At 41.7% G+C, this 17,436-nt stretch overlaps 1 protein-coding gene across 3 annotated transcripts; it reads left to right on the top strand.

Annotated features, from left to right (window-relative positions):
• Positions 1 to 1,855: 1,855 nt before the first annotated feature.
• gad1a (glutamate decarboxylase 1a) lies at positions 1,856 to 17,320 on the top strand. 3 transcript variants are annotated; one of them, XR_013130457.1, is made up of 18 exons: positions 1,856 to 2,302; positions 3,042 to 3,214; positions 4,648 to 4,707; positions 6,890 to 7,045; positions 7,763 to 8,005; positions 8,793 to 8,883; positions 10,880 to 10,992; positions 11,174 to 11,289; positions 11,558 to 11,637; positions 11,814 to 11,868; positions 12,253 to 12,369; positions 12,476 to 12,540; positions 12,665 to 12,743; positions 13,556 to 13,705; positions 13,964 to 14,071; positions 14,268 to 14,357; positions 14,545 to 16,444; positions 16,943 to 17,320. XR_013130457.1 is itself a non-coding variant. In XM_077002757.1 (17 exons), exons 2-17 carry the CDS (start codon positions 3,139 to 3,141, stop codon positions 14,716 to 14,718), a joined length of 1,773 nt encoding a protein of 590 aa, XP_076858872.1. In that variant the 5' UTR covers positions 1,856 to 2,302; positions 3,042 to 3,138; the 3' UTR covers positions 14,719 to 16,504. The 3 variants fall into 3 exon arrangements, 1 of the variants encoding a protein (XP_076858872.1); XR_013130458.1 differs by lacking the exon at positions 16,943 to 17,320 and having other exon boundaries at positions 14,545 to 15,032; positions 15,067 to 16,504; XM_077002757.1 differs by lacking the exon at positions 16,943 to 17,320 and having other exon boundaries at positions 14,545 to 16,504.
• Positions 17,321 to 17,436: the final 116 nt, after the last annotated feature.

The following is a 17,436-nucleotide window of genomic DNA, read 5'->3' on the forward strand; positions in this document are numbered from 1 at the left end:
ACAGCTCTCACATATGAGTCACAATGACAGCTCTCACGTATGAGTCACAATGACAGCTCTCTCGTGTGAGTCGCAATGACAGCTCACAAGGCCAGAGGCCATTTTGGTTACAGCTAAACCTGAACCCACAACTTATTAAACGATGAAGGGAAAGGCCTCCCAAAGTTTGAGTATCACCTTGGGAAAGTCTGGTGCAGTAGTGCCTGTGGATCACAGACCTCACAGTCTTACTCTCACCACGTCTTTAAACACACCTGTTTTTCAGGTGTGCACACGTCCATATGTCCAACATATCACAGACCCTCTACCTCTTCATCACTGGTCAGTTTTCTGACCACAACATGTCTGCAGAAGAAAATACATTGTTTTGTCGACCAGTTTCTACGCAGAAGTGATTCTGATTGGGGTTGGTCGAAGTGAGTTTTTACACGAGTGTTGCTGCTGGGTTGAGAGTGGTATGTGGTATGTGCCAAGGGGTGCTGGTTGATGACTAGTTGGAGTATATCTAACACGTTGTGCCATGCAGTTCTCATAAATGTTTCTCGTGAATTGGTTGGAGAATACACGTATTCACACACCGTCCCCGTAGGGGCTTGTGGAGAATGACATTACTCTATCCGCAGTATCGGTACTTGGTTTTAGCACTATTGATTCATTTAAGTTTGATTCCACTACATTCCCCCATCTTATGCCGTGAAGCGTGTACAAAATGATTACCTACAAAGTGACGTTAGTCCGCTTACCCATGTGATTGGATCAAGACAATAACCATCCGAACAGCCTGTTATATTCCACCGCCATCTTGCGGTGGTTTGTGAAGGTAGAATTTGTAAACCCCTTTTGAACGGTTATCATATTTAAAGACAAACCAGCCAACGTGCGATTTGCTCAGTTGTCCGTTATCGTTATGTTTTGACATATATTTTAGAACCGTCTCAAGGTATTTCGGTTACACTACAAATAGTATTGTGTTTTAAGCAAAAGGTTTAAAAAGACAAACATATATGTTTTTTCTGTTTACAGACCATGTATTTAAGTGTAGGCTAGGTTTTAATGTGTGAATTAGAACATTCCATTAATTAATGGCCTTAAGCGTAATCCAGCATGGTATCCAGATCGTTTCCCTAAGTGAGGTACATAACACGAAGGTCAACCACAGAACTGGAGAGACGTGTCTGTGCGCCTTTGTCCAGTCTCACTAGTTTGGAGACGCGTGTCTACAGCGCCACCCTGTGGATGTCTGGGGAAGTATGCCAATACGAGTATTGCCTTCACACCAGTTTGCCCACAAATCAAGGCGCATATTAAGTGTCGGCACCAATATATTTTTTTACTCCTCTATTTTTTCAGTCATGCCCATTCGACATTTTAAACTCGTTCGATATTTCTCGTTTAATATTGAAGAAAATGGTCACGTTCAAATGTATTTTATTTGGCTGAGAATGCATATATTAACAGTTATTTAATATGCGTTAACGGCTTGCATTTTTATAACGTGCATTATAGCGCGCCTGGGCTTATTAAACTGATTGCTTGCTGCCACCGTGTGGATTTAATTGGTAAAAGAATACACTACTGGTCTTTCCCCACGTATCCTCACAAATATTCTAAAATACAATTTATCGCTTGACTTTATTAAGTCGACGTGTTTTGCTATTTATTTATTTTTTCAGGTAAATACAAAAAATGTATACGATGTGTCAATCAATTAATATTTTAATCGAACTAACCTCTTTTACTGGTACAGTGATTGATGCAATATTTTGTCAGTGATCGATGCATCATTCTGTTAAATGGACTATTTCTAATTCCGTTGCCACACAGACGCTCCTGTCCTTCATATGATCAAGGTCGGACGGTATCACCCCTCCCTGGCGCACCTCGCCTGTAATGTGTTGCTATTGGGTCAAACTTGAAAAGTCTTTGTTCGTGACTTGGAATCTCATTCAAGGTACAAATCCTGGAGGCACATACCAAAAGTATCTCGCCGGTCCCGGAGATGCACCAGTGAAATGTATTTTTTCAAACAAATCGAATTTGTTATTTGGGTTTCACTAAATGCACAAGAGGAGGTAAAGCCGTGGCTCACGCGCGCTTGGTAACGCATAAACAGCCTTTGAAGATCAGCAGATCAAACGGCGCCGTGGGAAAGGCCACCGTGCACGAGCTTTTATCAGCGGCGTTTGCGCTTGGTTTTCGTTAGTGCCAGGACACACCTGACCGCTGTCGCAGGCTTGGAATTACATTTCTTCGCGATTTTGGATAATCCTGCGTTACGCACTCGCTGAGGCTCATTTACAAGGTAACTTGGAATTATTTTGCTGTTCTGCTAAATGTCACCTTATGCAGAGCTCTAACAGGTGCCTTAAAACGCGGATTTAGTTAAGTGCAACGTAAACGATCCAATTTTGTTTTCTTTTTCATTCGTTTGGTAAATCAGTGGTAATTTAGTTTCTAGTCTTAATTAAATAGCTGTATATTAAGAACAAATCATTTCATTTGATGGAGTTGATTAATCTGTCAAATTCCTCAGTGCCTTATCTGTCATTTTAAACCTTTATTCGTTTTTTCTAATCACTGATAAATAGCAATGACTCGGTATGCTTTGGATTTCAACACTCAAGCCTCACATCCCTGAACGCTGCCTGTATTGTCAGGATGGTTTGATACACATTTTGCTGCGCCACTTGCTATAGGGCTTTCGTAACTCTTTATTTCGTTTTTTCTGGTATGAAATAAACTTTTAGTTATCATATTACGTATATGTGTGACTACAGTACTGTTGCATGACCTAGTCTTTATAAGTTTGTCATAAATATATTTTGCGTCGGTCGATTTAGGATTTAGGGCAGTGGAGCGCCTGCTGTGTCCATCATGTGAACGTCTTGCAGCCCACATTACAGCACCATTAAAGCTCATTTATTTCACAAATGATAGTAGCTCTGTAATTCAACTGTAATCTCACAAGCGACTATTTCTATACGTGAAAAGGCGAGGTGATGCTGCCCATACTTGACGCTAAACTTTCTCTCCCTTTACAGCGAATGTGACTTCTCATCCCTGGTAAAATAAGAGCTTTTTCGTCCTGAGTGACAGCGCACTTTGCACTAAGGACTTAAGCACTGTGTCTTTGGAGTGATGGCGGCGTCTGCACCCTCCTCCTCCGGCGGCGATCCGGACCCCAACACGACTAATTTACGGCCACCTTCTTCAAGTAGGTCCATCGCAGATAAAACGCTATTTCACTCCGGCTATTTGCTTTGTGGGCAGCGTCGTTAATCTTGTCCGGGGAGAGGGGTGTGGAGGGGTAGAGGGGTGGAGAGGGGTGGAGAGGGGTGGAGGGTTGGGGGTGAAACGGCGCTGTTCGCCTCGACTCCCGCACCAGCCCGGGAAACCAACCTCGATGTCAGAACCGGTGTTGTACTTAAAAACACTGTGGTGGCAGAGGACTGACGCTCACACAACCACTGATTTGTTTTTATCCATTAGAAATACTTTTCTTTACTCTGTATCGGATGGACTGGTCGGTTTATGTCATAATGTGGAAATAATTTACATTTCTGTTTGATATGTGAAGATGCGCGTCTTTATTATTAGTAGCACAGTTGTGGATTTTTATTCTCGCTGCTGTTGGTATTGTTGGAATTGTGGTTTAATTTATTATTCTATTTCTACGCCTGTTACTATTTTCCCTTATCTCTGGAAGAGGACAAAATCCTTCTCTGGCTGCTGCACTGTGTAATTAAGTGGAGGGAGGCTCTAATTGTAGAGATACTAAATTGGTCCTAATGGCTTTTGGCTTTGGCGTGCTGCTGTATGGTGGGGGGAGCAGCGCTGGAAAGTGCAGGTATTAATAGCATTTCGACCAGCAGCGCAAATGTACATCAGAGAAACTAGTTATGTCTATTCCATCACATTAAAATCCCCTTTAAAAGCAGCGTTTATGTGAGAAAGCATTACGCATTTCAGCCGCGAGTGTTGCTTTTGAAAACCTCATTCACGCAAGTGTTTAGTCCACGTTTGCTGTCTCTTGATATCTGGCACAGTTAAAAAAAATGGGAAAAATACGTTTTTGTTACATATTTGAATGTAATCCTATTTTCACGTGTTTGTAAATATGTCTGGGTAATTTTTGCTGCAAATCCCCTAATTTATATTGCAGAATTTTCTACAATTTTCTACAATTATCATACAAAATATCAAAAGAAATCTAAATAAAATTTGATTTGTTCAGTTTTTAACCATTTACTCGTTATTTAAAAAAATATTTTATATATTAATACATATGATTAAAGAAAAACCCAGTGTCTTTTATATAGGCTTAAATAAATCTGCACCGCACCAGGAGAGAAACTGGTCCACATTTTCAGGTTGCCATTTGATGGGAACTGGGCGGGTTTTGGGGAGCTTCAATGAGGTTCCGACGCCTGTACTGGGAGATAATGATTTGTTAAACGGTTCATCCCGTTTAAAAGCTCAGCTGAGGATTTGGGGGACAGGGCGGGGTTCATGTGCCGTTGTAAAATGTGAGGTCCCTGTTTCATTTATTCAATATTGTTGGGGTAAATCATGGTGGGTTGTTAACGTTAGAGAACAGGTAACAGTTGTGTTTAGGTCCCATAAGTTTGCTCATTCACCTTTTTGAAGGCTATGACTGGAGTGGGGTGGCACACGGATGCACGAGAAAACTTGGCATGAAGATATGTGGTGAGTTTTGATTTCCTTTATACTGCTAATTAATTTTGTAGCGTACAGAGCAAGCGGAATGTCTGTGGGAAATGTAAAATAAATTATAAATATAGTACAGAGAGTGTGAATGTTGACTGTTTGCTCTGAGACATCAGATGTTGCCATCGCATATAATTACAACGGTAGCTGCTGTTGGTCTTACGTCCTGCAATTCATCTCAGTGCAGACGAGGTTTGAGAAAGGGGAGAAAATAGGCCCAGTGCGTCTGTGTCTGCGCCATTTCCATGAGGTTTGTCTGGGTTTCTGTTGAACTATATGAATACTGTCGCGAACTGAACAAAAACGACGCACAATGATTTTGCCTTTTATTTCTGAAATAGTGAATATGACGCATTTATGGACTAATTGGTTAGGCGCCACATGTCCAATTTAATAAGAGCCCTGAATGACTGAGATGATCCTTTAGCGCCCTCACGTGGTAGTGCAAATTATTAATACTGACAGATTTCTAAACAGCTCATCAATCCTAAATTACAAAGTTAAAGTGGACGTGCACCACGCGTCTGAAGTAAATCGTTTGGAATAACAGATTTCTGTTTAGGGCGTATTTAAAACCAAAGAACAGGACAGTTCTGATGGTTCATACTGCAGTGAAAGCAAAACCCAAATGCATTTCTGTTAAAAAGCCAATCCAATCTGTATAAAGACTTCATCACTTATCTGTTAAATAATGTACGAAGACTTCAACACTTATCAAATACGTGATATACAAAATCATTTCTTGAATTTGTTAGGTTGAACGAACCTTGTTTATCTCATAACTGCACACAGGCAAAAGGATTGTAGATAAAAAAAATCTATAGTCCATCATTGCGATAAGCCCATCATTCCTCAGGAGAATTTATGGTTAACAGAAATCCGTTAAATACGGGTACATTATATCCATCTAGTGTCTGTTTTCAAGCGATATCGCGGCTTTGTACAATGTAATGTTTCTGTGCGATTAGCGCGACATTTGATAAGACGTGTGTTTGCTGAGCAGAAAAGGCCGGCTAATTTATTCTCAAATAAATAAATCCTGGTAAAAGTGTCTCTCAGCCTGCGTATGTCACGTCGTGTGCTTTATTGGTCATCTTTGAAAATTAAGAAAACGTTGGTGCGTGGTGTGTGTGTGTGTGTGTGTGTGTGTGTATGTGTGTGTATATATATATATATATATATATATATATATATATATATATATATATATATATATATATATATATATATATATATATATGAGAGAGAGAAAGATAGAGAGAGAGATAAGAGGAGATAAAAGTGGCTGTAGGTTGTAGGTTATAATAAATGCATTATAGAGTATAGAGAGAGAGATAAGAGGAGATAAAAGTGGCTGTAGGTTGTAGGTTATAATAAATGCATTATAGAGTATATATAAATATTGGTTAGTGGACAAAACTGGATTTAAAGCTACACGTGTAATCATGTAATTCGTCGTTTTCACTACAACATGCCATCATTGCACTGCAAGGGAGAATTTGCTACTTCTCTTTATTTTGTTCCAACGCTTTGCCAAACATATTTTTGTCTAGCCTAATTCCGCTTGTTTTAACTATAGAGTACATCGTTCCCCAAACAAGAATTAGGCTGCTCGTTTCTTTAAAAAAAAAACAAAATTGTTTTGTCCAAAAAAACCCGGAATAATGTTAGTTTATGGATACGTTTTGACTCGAGGCACAGTAGATTACAAATGCAAAATACGACCTCGTCCCTCGTCTCACGCATCATTAACTCACGCCTCAATCAGTCCGTGAAGTCTGCAGGGATGAAGTTGATGTGGCGGTCGGCCCCTTGCGCAGTCGGCCGGAGTCGCCATGAATGGCTCTGATGGGACTTTACAACCGCTCTAATCGACGCGCGCGTGTGTGTGTGTGTGTGTGTGTGTGTGTGCGTGTGTGTGTGTGTGTGTGTGTGTGTGTGTGTGTGTGTGGCTGCCTTTTGCTGCTGATGTCACGGGGCGACCCCCCCTGATTATATGTGCCATAAATCCACTATACTCGCACAGTGAGGGAATCCTCCCCGCTCCGCACAGCCTTGGAGTGCGTTTGCCACCGTGAAATACATGTTTGAATAAAGAATCGAATACATGTTGGTAAATGTCAGTCCCAATTTCATTAATCTCCTTCCTGTAACAAAATAGGCTTTTTACAGAAGAACAATAATCTTGATGAAAAGAGTCGGATCGTCGGTTCTTTCAACGAACAGCAGTCCAAGAAGAGCCTCCTGTCTCGAGACAACGAGCGCGACTCCAGGTTCGGTCGCATAGAGACTGACTTCTCCAATCTGTATGCGAGGGGTGAGTGAGCTTTATAAGATTTTAATTTGTAGTAATAGTATACCTTATATATTCGCATTATGGGGATTTTAGTTTTCTAAGCAAGCTTATATTGATGTGTACATGCGCAACGCTAATAACAGAATATGATTGTCATTACATTGTCATTTCCCCTGAAACAACTCATATACACACTGAGTTGTTTCAGGGGAAAATGAATTCAGTTCAGTAAAGTAGCTTACATGTTTATTTGAGTAATAAAGTACGTGTGTCACTTCAGATGTAATGTTGGTTAATAGATGAAACCTAGCAGCTCTGTTTCTAATTATTTGGTCGATTACGTTCTATTATCCAGTTACGATTGAGATGAGCCTAAACAATCCTGCATATATATTGCATATCCTGCAATCTGTACATATTTAACCACCTAATGTGAATCATAGTTCATATCAAACAATAATTTACACATATGACATCCAGACTGTAAGAGGTATATTTTACACCTTGATTACAGACCTGTAGGAGATACATACTTAATCAGGCTTACACAGGGCTCAGATGTGTTTAGCTGATATTTAGAGCCGCCCCCTCTTCATGGACCCCATCAACACATACATGTTTGAAGACTGACATCTGAAAATTGTGTGCCACTACAGAACTTTGGAGTAAGCTGAGCACAGTAACGTTTCAGAGTGATCTGACTACTTTTGGCCTGTGTGTCATGTATCTTCATTAAAGATTTACTGCCTGCCAAGAATGGTGAGGAGCCCACAATACAGTTTCTCCTGGAGCTGGTGGACATCCTCACTAATTATGTGCGCAAGACATTCGACAGATCCACCAAAGTGCTGGACTTCCACCACCCACACCAGCTGTTGGAGGGCATGGAGGGCTTCAACCTGGAGCTCTCCGACCAGCCGGAGAGCCTGGAGCAGATCCTGGTGGACTGCAGGGACACTCTCAAATATGGCGTCAGGACAGGTGGGAGACACTGACCATGATGTCATTGGGGAGGCCTAGTCGTATGCAGTGAGGGTGCAATGCATGAAGTACTCGAACAAATAGGTGTTGTCTTGAAGACTCAGTGAGTCATATTTGGTATGGAGCTTTGATCGGTGGGGGAGGTATGAGATCACTGATGCTTGAGGTTATTGCTTCATTTTTATTATAAGCCTTTTGGCTGCCAAGTAGTCATTCCAAATTCCACTAATCTGATCACTCATTGGTCCGTTGGTCCTATAACAATAGGATTTTTTTAACTGCTCAACAGGTTTAATAGACAATCAACGTGATGGGGTGGATTGTATTCAACATTCTTATACCAACCTGCATAATCTTTTTCCTGTTTGATAGCTAATATTCAGATTATATTCTTCATTCTGTATTTCTGTTATTTACAAGGTCATTTGTATAGCCTAATTGCAATAGCTATCCAACTGTAATTTCCTCCAAGGTATTCATCCTCTGCTGTGCACATTTAGGGGGTTAACCTCAAATTAGCCTTGCCAGATGGTAAACCTCTGACAAAGCAAGCTGATTTAGAAATAAGGGCCTTCATAAAGATGGTCATGTGTCCTCTAGCCTATGGGAGTTTGTACAATAGACGATGTTCTTCCCGAAATAATTTGTAGGCATAATTAAGAACAAAATAAATGTATTAAGATTTACCTTCATCCACACGTCCATTCTTGACCATATTGCTTTCAGTGTGATAATTATGGATCAGTTTGGCCCATTTTAATTGTTGGGGAACCTGCTTTCTCTTCAGGTCACCCCAGGTTTTTTAATCAGCTGTCGACTGGGTTGGACATCATTGGCTTAGCGGGGGAGTGGCTCACCTCAACTGCCAACACTAATATGTGAGTCCTATTCCCCAGGGGTGCATTTGTCATATTGATGGAGGTTGGAAGTGTAATTGAAACATTTTCTAATGGAAACGCACACAATCGCTTCCTGAAGCCGATTCACATTCGTCACATTCGTCTGGAAGGAGCTTAATATGTCCCTCTTCTTTACGTTTGCCATAACATTTATCATTTAGATCTCTGTGAACAAGCAAGAAGTTTGATTATGATCAATATTCTGAAGTCTTAAAATAGATATCAAAATGGTACAGAAGTTTTATATACAACAAACAGATGATGCTGTCCAGGATGTAGGGTTTCCCTCATTGGTCATTGGTCAGTGAGGCTTCCCTCATTGGTCATTGGTCAGTGAGGTTTCCCTCATTGGTCATTGGTCAGTGAGGTTTCCCTCATTGGTCATTGGTCAGTGAAGTTTCTCTCATTGGTCGTTGGTCAGTGAGGTTTCCCTCATTGGTTGTTGGTCAGTGAGGCTTCCCTCATTGGTCATTGGTCAGTGAGGTTTCCCTCATTGGTCGTTGGTCAGTGAGGTTTCCCTCATTGGTCGTTGGTCAGTGAGGTTTCCATTTACATTTACATTTACAGCATTTAGCAGACGCTCTTATCCAGAGCGACTTACAAAGTGCTTTGCTTCTGATCACAGAATACATCCTAGGTAATAGTACAGATAGGCCAGAATTCAAGACACCATTGAGACGGACTACTACTAAACTCATTGGTCGTTGGTCAGTGAGGCTTCCCTCATTGGTCATTTGTCAGTGAGGCTTCCCTCATTGGTCGTTGGTCAGTGAGGCTTCCCTCATTGGTCGTTGGTCAGTGAGACTTCCCTCATTGGTCGTTGGTCAGTGAGGCTTCTCTCTTTGGTCGTTGGTCAGTGAGACTTCCCTCATTGGTCGTTGGTCAGTGAGGTTTCCCTCATTGGTCCTTAGTCAGTGAGGTTTCCCTCATTGTTCGTTGGTCAGTGAGGTTTCCCTCATTGGTCGTTAGTCAGTGAGGTTTCCCTCATTGGTTGTTAGTCAGTGAGGTTTCCCTCATTGGTCGTTGGTCAGTGAGGTTCCCTCATTGTTCGTTGGTCAGTAAGGTTTCCCTCATTGTATTATTCACCTCCTCATGCTAAAGAGTCTCATGCACATGTACACGTATACACACACTCTGCCACAACACCATCATCATAGTCAATGGGGTGAATACCAGGCGCCTAACCTCTCTGCCCCTCCCCCACTCAGTAAACACTGGGCTTGGGCTCTAAAGTGGAAACAAACCAGGCAGCCTTGCTGAATGGATGCCAGAGGTCTACGTGAAGATTTCTTGGATTAATCCATAATATTTTTCAGCTTCAGAATAAACACTGTGAGAAAAAAGAGGGTGTAAACAGAGCAGCACAGGCTGGCCTCTGAAGGTCAGGAATTCTATTATGTCTTTTGGCAGCATGGGTGCTCACCATGTAAGGGTCAATAAAAGATACACGGCTGATTTATTTCACTATTTACTACAAGGACTAATCTCCATTGCATTCTGTGGTATAGAATCATATTCTGTACAAGTTCATAAGGTCTATAATGACATTTCGATTAAATAAAAAAGCTAATTCTGCTATAAAAAAGAGAATGTGTATCTAGCCTTAATGCTGTCTCTGACCATGTGTGCTCTATATCAGCAGCATGTAAACAAATACTTCAAAGATGTCAGTGTACCAGAGGTCAGGTTGCATACTTCTCTAAAGTCCTTTCTGATGCCCCATTATCACATGATGCTATATTTTAATTAGCCAAGTCTGAACAAACACTTGACATTTACATTCACTAATTGCTCTGCCATTTGTCCTAATTACATCCGATGGCTATTGACCATCATTGTTAGGTCAAAGATGTCTCCACCGGTATTATTGTTTCACAGTTTGTTTAATACATTGTGGTGGATTATGTGTTTATCTCTCAAATCAGGATAAAGATATTACACAATGATGATGATGATGATGATGTCTCTCTCCCAGGTTCACCTATGAAATCGCTCCCGTGTTTGTGCTGATGGAGCAGCTGACTCTGAAAAAGATGCGAGAGATTGTTGGCTGGCCGAACGGAGAAGGAGACGGCATTTTCTCCCCAGGTGAGCTCACCTGCTAACAAGCCGAACGCTTGGATGGCTATGAATCATATACCAATCAATTTCTCCAACAGTGCAATGATTTTACATGCAGTAAAATATGTGACCACTGACATCGTTCATTAGCATTAGGCAGTTATTTAAGAAATGTGTTCAAGGTTGCTATACTCATGTCTGCCTACAGGAGGAGCTATCTCCAACATGTACAGTGTGATGATCGCCCGATATAAACACTTCCCTGAGGTGAAGACCAAAGGCATGACCGCAGCCCCCAGACTCGTGCTGTTTACTTCAGAGCACGTATGTAGTCTGTGTCATTACATATGAAGACGAAGGCTTCTCTGGTAGTGTTTTGTTTGTTTGTTTGGTTGTTTCTGCTTTGATTTGATTACCAATGTATTCATGGTGTCTTGCTATTGGAAATCTGCCCAGCAGCTCAGACATATAATAAATGCTTTCATTATTGTTTTACTGATTGATCCTTACCGCTAAGATAGAGCTTTATTCATTTTTATGTAGGTTTATCTTCGTCATTAAGAATGTTACTTTTTATGTATTCTCTTCCCAGAGTCATTACTCCATAAAGAAAGCCAGTGCAGCTCTCGGCTTTGGGACAGAGAACCTAATTCTACTGAATACAGATGAGAGGTGAGAGAAATCTCTGCTTGTAATGTGTTTCTACTATAGATAGGTGTGTGTGTGTGTGTGTGTGTGTGTGTGTGTGTGTGTGTGTGTGTGTGTGTGTGTGTGTGTGTGTGTGTGTGTGTGTGTGTGTGTGCGTGTGTGTGTGGATGTCAATGTTACATGTCCATCTTCTTTATCAGAGGTAGAGTCATTCCAGCTGATCTGGAGGCCAAGGTCATTGATGCCAAACTGAAGGTGAGTTTTTGTTCTGTGACGATGTCCAAGGTCATTGATGCCAAACTGAAGGTGAGTTTTTGTTCTGTGACGATGTCCAAGGCCATTCGAGTAATTGGTCGTTCTGCCTGCAATCACAGAACAATGATGCTGTAACTAATAATTGTATAACAGTTCATTAAACCTTAATCTCTACGTATCTTACCGAAGTACACTGCAGGTGCTTACCTGGAACCTTCAGATTTACATATATGGTCCAGCAAAATTAAAATACAACAGCTTCTCCCTATGGAGTGTTAAATCACAGTGACCTAAATGACTTATGTTAAGTTTTTTGGCTCTGTTGCCTTTGTGTGCTTTAGCTGGTGGGTGCGAGTGATGGCTGAGTTCTCTGTGCTCTTTCAGGGGTGTGTTCCACTGTTTGTGAACGCCACTGCTGGCTCTACAGTTTATGGAGCCTTTGATCCCATCAATGAAATTGCAGACATCTGTGAGAAATACAACATATGGCTCCACGTGGATGTAAGTCCTGCTGATGGTCACATGGTCACATGTTAATGAGGTCATGAATATTCTCCAGTTACTCGTCTTTCATTTGTTGTAAGGAAATGGTTGTGTTTGCCTGCAGGGCGCGTGGGGAGGGGGCCTGCTGATGTCCAGGAAGCACAGGCACAAACTTAATGGCATTGAGAGGTACATTTTTCTTTTATGTATCTCACACACACACACACACACACACACACACACACACACACACACACACACACACACACACAATCTCAGACCCTGGTCTCATTCTGCTGTGTTATTTCTGCAGGGCAAACTCTGTCACATGGAATCCTCACAAGATGATGGGCGTTCCGCTACAGTGCTCCGCCATTCTGGTCCGGGAGAAGGTGAGACAGAGGGGATGTGGAGAGATGGGGGTGGGTGGGGGTGGGGTCATGTAGACAAGTGTGTGTGTGTGTGGGGGGGGGTAATGTAGACAAGTGTGTGTGGGGGTAATGTAGACACGTGTGTGTGTGGGGGGGGGGGGGGGTAATGTAGACAAGTGTGTGTGTGTGGGGGGGGGGGGGGTAATGTAGACAAGTGTGTGTGTGTGTGTGGGGGGGGGTAATGTAGACAAGTGTGTGTGTGTGGGGGGGGTAATGTAGACAAGTGTGTGTGGGGGTAATGTAGACACGTGTGTGTGTGTGTGGGGGGGGTAATGTAGACAAGTGTGTGTGTGTGTGGGGGGGGTAATGTAGACAAGTGTATGTGGGGGTAATGTAGACACGTGTGTGTGGGGGGGGTAATGTAGACAAGTGTGTGTGTGTGTGGGGGGGGTAATGTAGACAAGTGTGTGTGTGTGTGTGGGGGGGGGTAATGTAGACAAGTGTGTGTGTGTGGAGGGGTAATCTAGACACATGTATGTATGTGTGTGGGGGTAATATATACAAGTGTGGGGGGGGGTGAATGAGGGACACAAGGCACTTGACACACAGTGTTGTAGAGAGTGTGTATGTGAAGGACAGTGAGTGGGGAAATTAAAAGAAAGACGATCAGGACCAAAGGAAGAAGAAGGGAGAGGGAGAAAGATATGAAAGATGATATGAAAGATGATGTGAAAGATGATATGGGCTCAGTGAAGTGGCCACAGTACGGTCTCACTGTGTGTGTGTGTGTGTGTGTGTGTGTGTGTGTGTGTGTGTGTGTGTGTGTGATACAGGGTCTTCTGCAGGGCTGCAACTCTATGTGTGCTGGCTACCTCTTCCAGCCTGATAAACAATATGATGTCACCTATGATACTGGAGACAAGGCCATCCAGTGTGGACGTCATGTCGACATCTTCAAGTTCTGGCTCATGTGGAAGGCGAAGGTGTGAACATGAGTGTATGGATGGATGATGGATGGATAATGGATGGATGAATGATGGATGGATGAATGAACAGCTAAAATGGTTGTCAATGAACGTATAAGTGTGTATGTGAATCAGTGAACATACAAGTGAGATGAATGTAGGCTCGCAAGCTTGTGCTCAGGCACAACAATGACTGAATAGATTGAATGTTTGCATAGGCAGCAAAAGAAAAAACCTCAGAAAGTCTTAGAATCTATATATTTCCTCCTAAAACAGGGTACTGTTGGATTTGAGAAACATATAGACCGCTGTCTGGAGCTCTCCGAGTATCTTTACACCAAGATAAAGAACAGAGAGGGTTATGAGATGGTCTTCCAAGGACAGGTATGTAAACACATCACTCTTTCCAGAATACCATTCACCTTTGAGCTTTTTGTGGGAATTAAATAAACATATAGCTACCTGCGATAACCGGTACTGATTCAAAAACCATTTCTCATCTACACAGTTATTTTTGGTGGGGACCAGGACATTGGGGTATGATAATGAAAACGTGTCTCTTGCTCTGTCTACCTCTCAGCCACAGCACACTAATGTGTGCTTCTGGTATATTCCGCCGGGTTTGCGTGGAATGCCAGACAGCCAGGAGAAGAGACAGAGGCTCCATAAGGTAATGGGCCGCATCGGTTTCAACAGTTAACCCTTATACCATTTTAAATGAACCAGCAGCATCTACCAAGGCTTGAGTGACTTGAACCTCTTTGTAAACACAAGCTCCTGAAACTTTTGAACAAACACAGCAGCCCTATGCCTGTCACCTTAAGACTGGAGGGGTGCGATTTCTGCCCTGTCACCAGGTGGCGCCAAAAATCAAGGCGATGATGATGGAGTGTGGCACAACGATGGTGGGCTACCAGCCTCAGGGCGACAAGGTCAACTTCTTCAGGATGGTGATTTCGAACCCAGCCGCCACCAGGTCAGATATCGACTTCCTGATCGATGAGATCGAAAGGCTGGGCCAGGATTTATGAAGAGCATGTGGATACTGCAGTGAGCTGTCTGTGGGGCAGGTGTCAGTGGATACTGAACCTGCATACAGGCCCTAGTAGAATCCTAAACAATGACACACAGCTTTAGCAAACATCATGGTAGGTTTTATTTAGCCTCACTTTCATTCTAATAACTGACCATGGACTCAAGTGATGCATGATCTCCTCAATAACGCCGCTTCATAGGGTAAATCGTCTTGTGATGATGTCAGAACTGACAACCTCCGTGGGCTGATTGATAAAGCCACTCTTACAGTTGCAGAAATTATGATGTTAATGACATATCCCGTGTGAAGGTAAGACAGGCAGGGGCATGTGTGATGTGTGAAGGTAAGACAGGCAGGGGCATGTGTGATGTGAACATTTTTGAAAGTACTAATTGTGGTGTGATGATACAGTAAGCTTTCCCAATGGCTAATTCCAATGTGGCACCAATGCAAGTGGGTCACATCATGGGTGGTGCTATGGGAGTAGAAGCTCAGGCCGACATAACCACAGCGTTCACGGAGCCCTGTAATCCTGCATTTGCGTGCAGCCTACACCCTTCCATTCTGTTAGATACAGAAGCTTTCACTTTTAACAGCAACCATGTCATTAGATGTATCTACTGTACATTAGACACCAGAGGTCTCTGCACTAACACTATATTTTAAAACTATAATGTAATTGATCAAAATCAGATAAATGTTGGTTCTTAATGTTGTCAAAGTGATTACAACGTCAGATGCATATCTTAGCTGTTCTCCTGTGGTACAAATTAATTGAGAATAGTCTGAACTATACTTGGTTGCTGTGTTTTTAGAGATAAAGTCCTTTATGTAGATTGTGTATATTATTGTTATATGGCCTTTGTGAGAAACATATCACATAGTTTTACAGTATGAGATGTTGAAATAGTAATTAATTATTAAATAGAGATATTTATTAAGATTTTATTTATACAAAGATTGTGAGAAAGTTGTCATTTTGTCCATTTGTATGGTATCTTTATTTGTATTTTAAGAGGCTATTATGATCAGAATATTTTAAACAAAGTTTTAGAGATTTCACTGTATTCATTGACCAAAGATATAAGAAGAAGGTGTTTGGTTATCAGTCACTTTAAACTCTACACAAAGACTTAGATTAAGTGATCAATATGCAACATAACGATATGAGTGAGCACATCTAACTGTAGTGCAATCAGTGTAATGTAGTTGTGATTGTCACTATTATTATATATACAATGTATGTTATAGGTAAAGTGTCTAGTAAAAATAAGAGGTCTAGTAAAACTAAGTGGCATAATTCTAGCCGAAATCACTGATACCTTAGAAGCACAACTAACATTTACCCCTTATAAACATGGGTACACAATTTTTATTCACATTGAGAGAGGATTTTATTGATGACTGACATTTTCTCAGTTCTATATTAAGCCTGGTTTTGAGCTACAATAGCACATCACTGATGGAGCAGATCCATTATAGCTGGGCACCCAGTTTACTCTTAGTCCAGAACCCAAACGCTGGAGGTTCTACATTCCTGAAGACGCTCCTTATATCTCCAGTCAGGTGAAGCACCAGGCCAGAAGACATTATGCATTTTCAGGCAGGGGTTCTATTCTTTTCTTTCTTTTTTTCTTTGCAGACAAAATGGTGGTTTAATTCACTCCAGTGTGGAGTTTGGGCATAGACTGTGAGATTAGGCCCTTTAATCTACATGCACAGTAAGTCGACTCTTGCAGAATTGCTGTTGCATAAATAAATAAAATGTTCATCTTTCAGTCTACCAGTCTTCCCTTTTTGTATCGTCATTAGTGAATAATGAGGTAATAGTGACCTTTATACAGGTTTGATTTATACCCTTATACCCATATGTTTTAGCCTTTGGGTGAGGCTGAAATATTGATTACTCTTCTGAAAGTTCAGCAGTAGAACCAGTTCATATCAGGATTAGTAGTTTCCACTTACGTAGTAGTAGAACTAATAATTCTGAGATGGTTTTATCTGTTAATGTGTTGAAACGCATCTGACATTATTATGCCATTATTGCAATGAGACATGAGTAGTGAATTTGGAGGGGGGCACAATCCAATAATTCTATGCATTAAATTTTTTTGAGCTCTTTTAACTCTTGAGTAATCGAAATCTGTTTCTATTTTAAGGCATGGCTAGTGTGCTCTATTCCAGTATTTTGTAATAATTAATTTACATTTTCTCTGGAGTGGAGCGCAGAGGTCTCGTGGGTCCAAGGCCCTGTTACGCGCTTGGTCAACCAGGCGAAACAGAAATCAAAGATCACCTGTACGGACATCTCTCCTTTGAGAAGACAAAGGACCATAATCATAAGCACATCAATCATTAGCCGTCATGCACCATGGACTCTCCAACGTTACAGCACATTTAACTCGAATGATCTGTGAGGCCAGCCGCTATAATGCAGCTGCGCTTTTGATACTCGCAAATCGAACTGAATCAATCTCGGCCCGAAACCACGAAACGGGCCATTAGCTAAGCTAAAAAGCCAATTTGAGTCAGATATCATCCAACTGCTCTCTGTAGCCCTGCGCGTTGAATGGCAGGAGGTGTCAGTCTACCTTCAAACGGAGTGGAGGCTATCCATATATATATATATATATATATATATATATATATACACACACACACACACACACACACACACATAAAGGGGGGGGGGGGTCGTCTGGTGCTGTTCTGA

The sequence above is a fragment of the Brachyhypopomus gauderio genome, chromosome 4, assembly GCF_052324685.1.
Source record: "Brachyhypopomus gauderio isolate BG-103 chromosome 4, BGAUD_0.2, whole genome shotgun sequence".
Taxonomy (NCBI): domain Eukaryota; kingdom Metazoa; phylum Chordata; class Actinopteri; order Gymnotiformes; family Hypopomidae; genus Brachyhypopomus; species Brachyhypopomus gauderio.

Excerpts from the sequence above, each read along its gene's own strand:
- gad1a (XM_077002757.1), top strand. The coding sequence starts at position 3,139 with ATGGCGGCGTCTGCACCCTCCTCCTCCGGCGGCGATCCGGACCCCAAC. Across the intron at positions 8,884-10,879 it reads TCAACTGCCAACACTAATAT|GTTCACCTATGAAATCGCTC; the intron begins GTGAGTCCTATT and ends TCTCTCTCCCAG. Across the intron at positions 11,290-11,557 it reads TGCTGTTTACTTCAGAGCAC|AGTCATTACTCCATAAAGAA; the intron begins GTATGTAGTCTG and ends TTCTCTTCCCAG.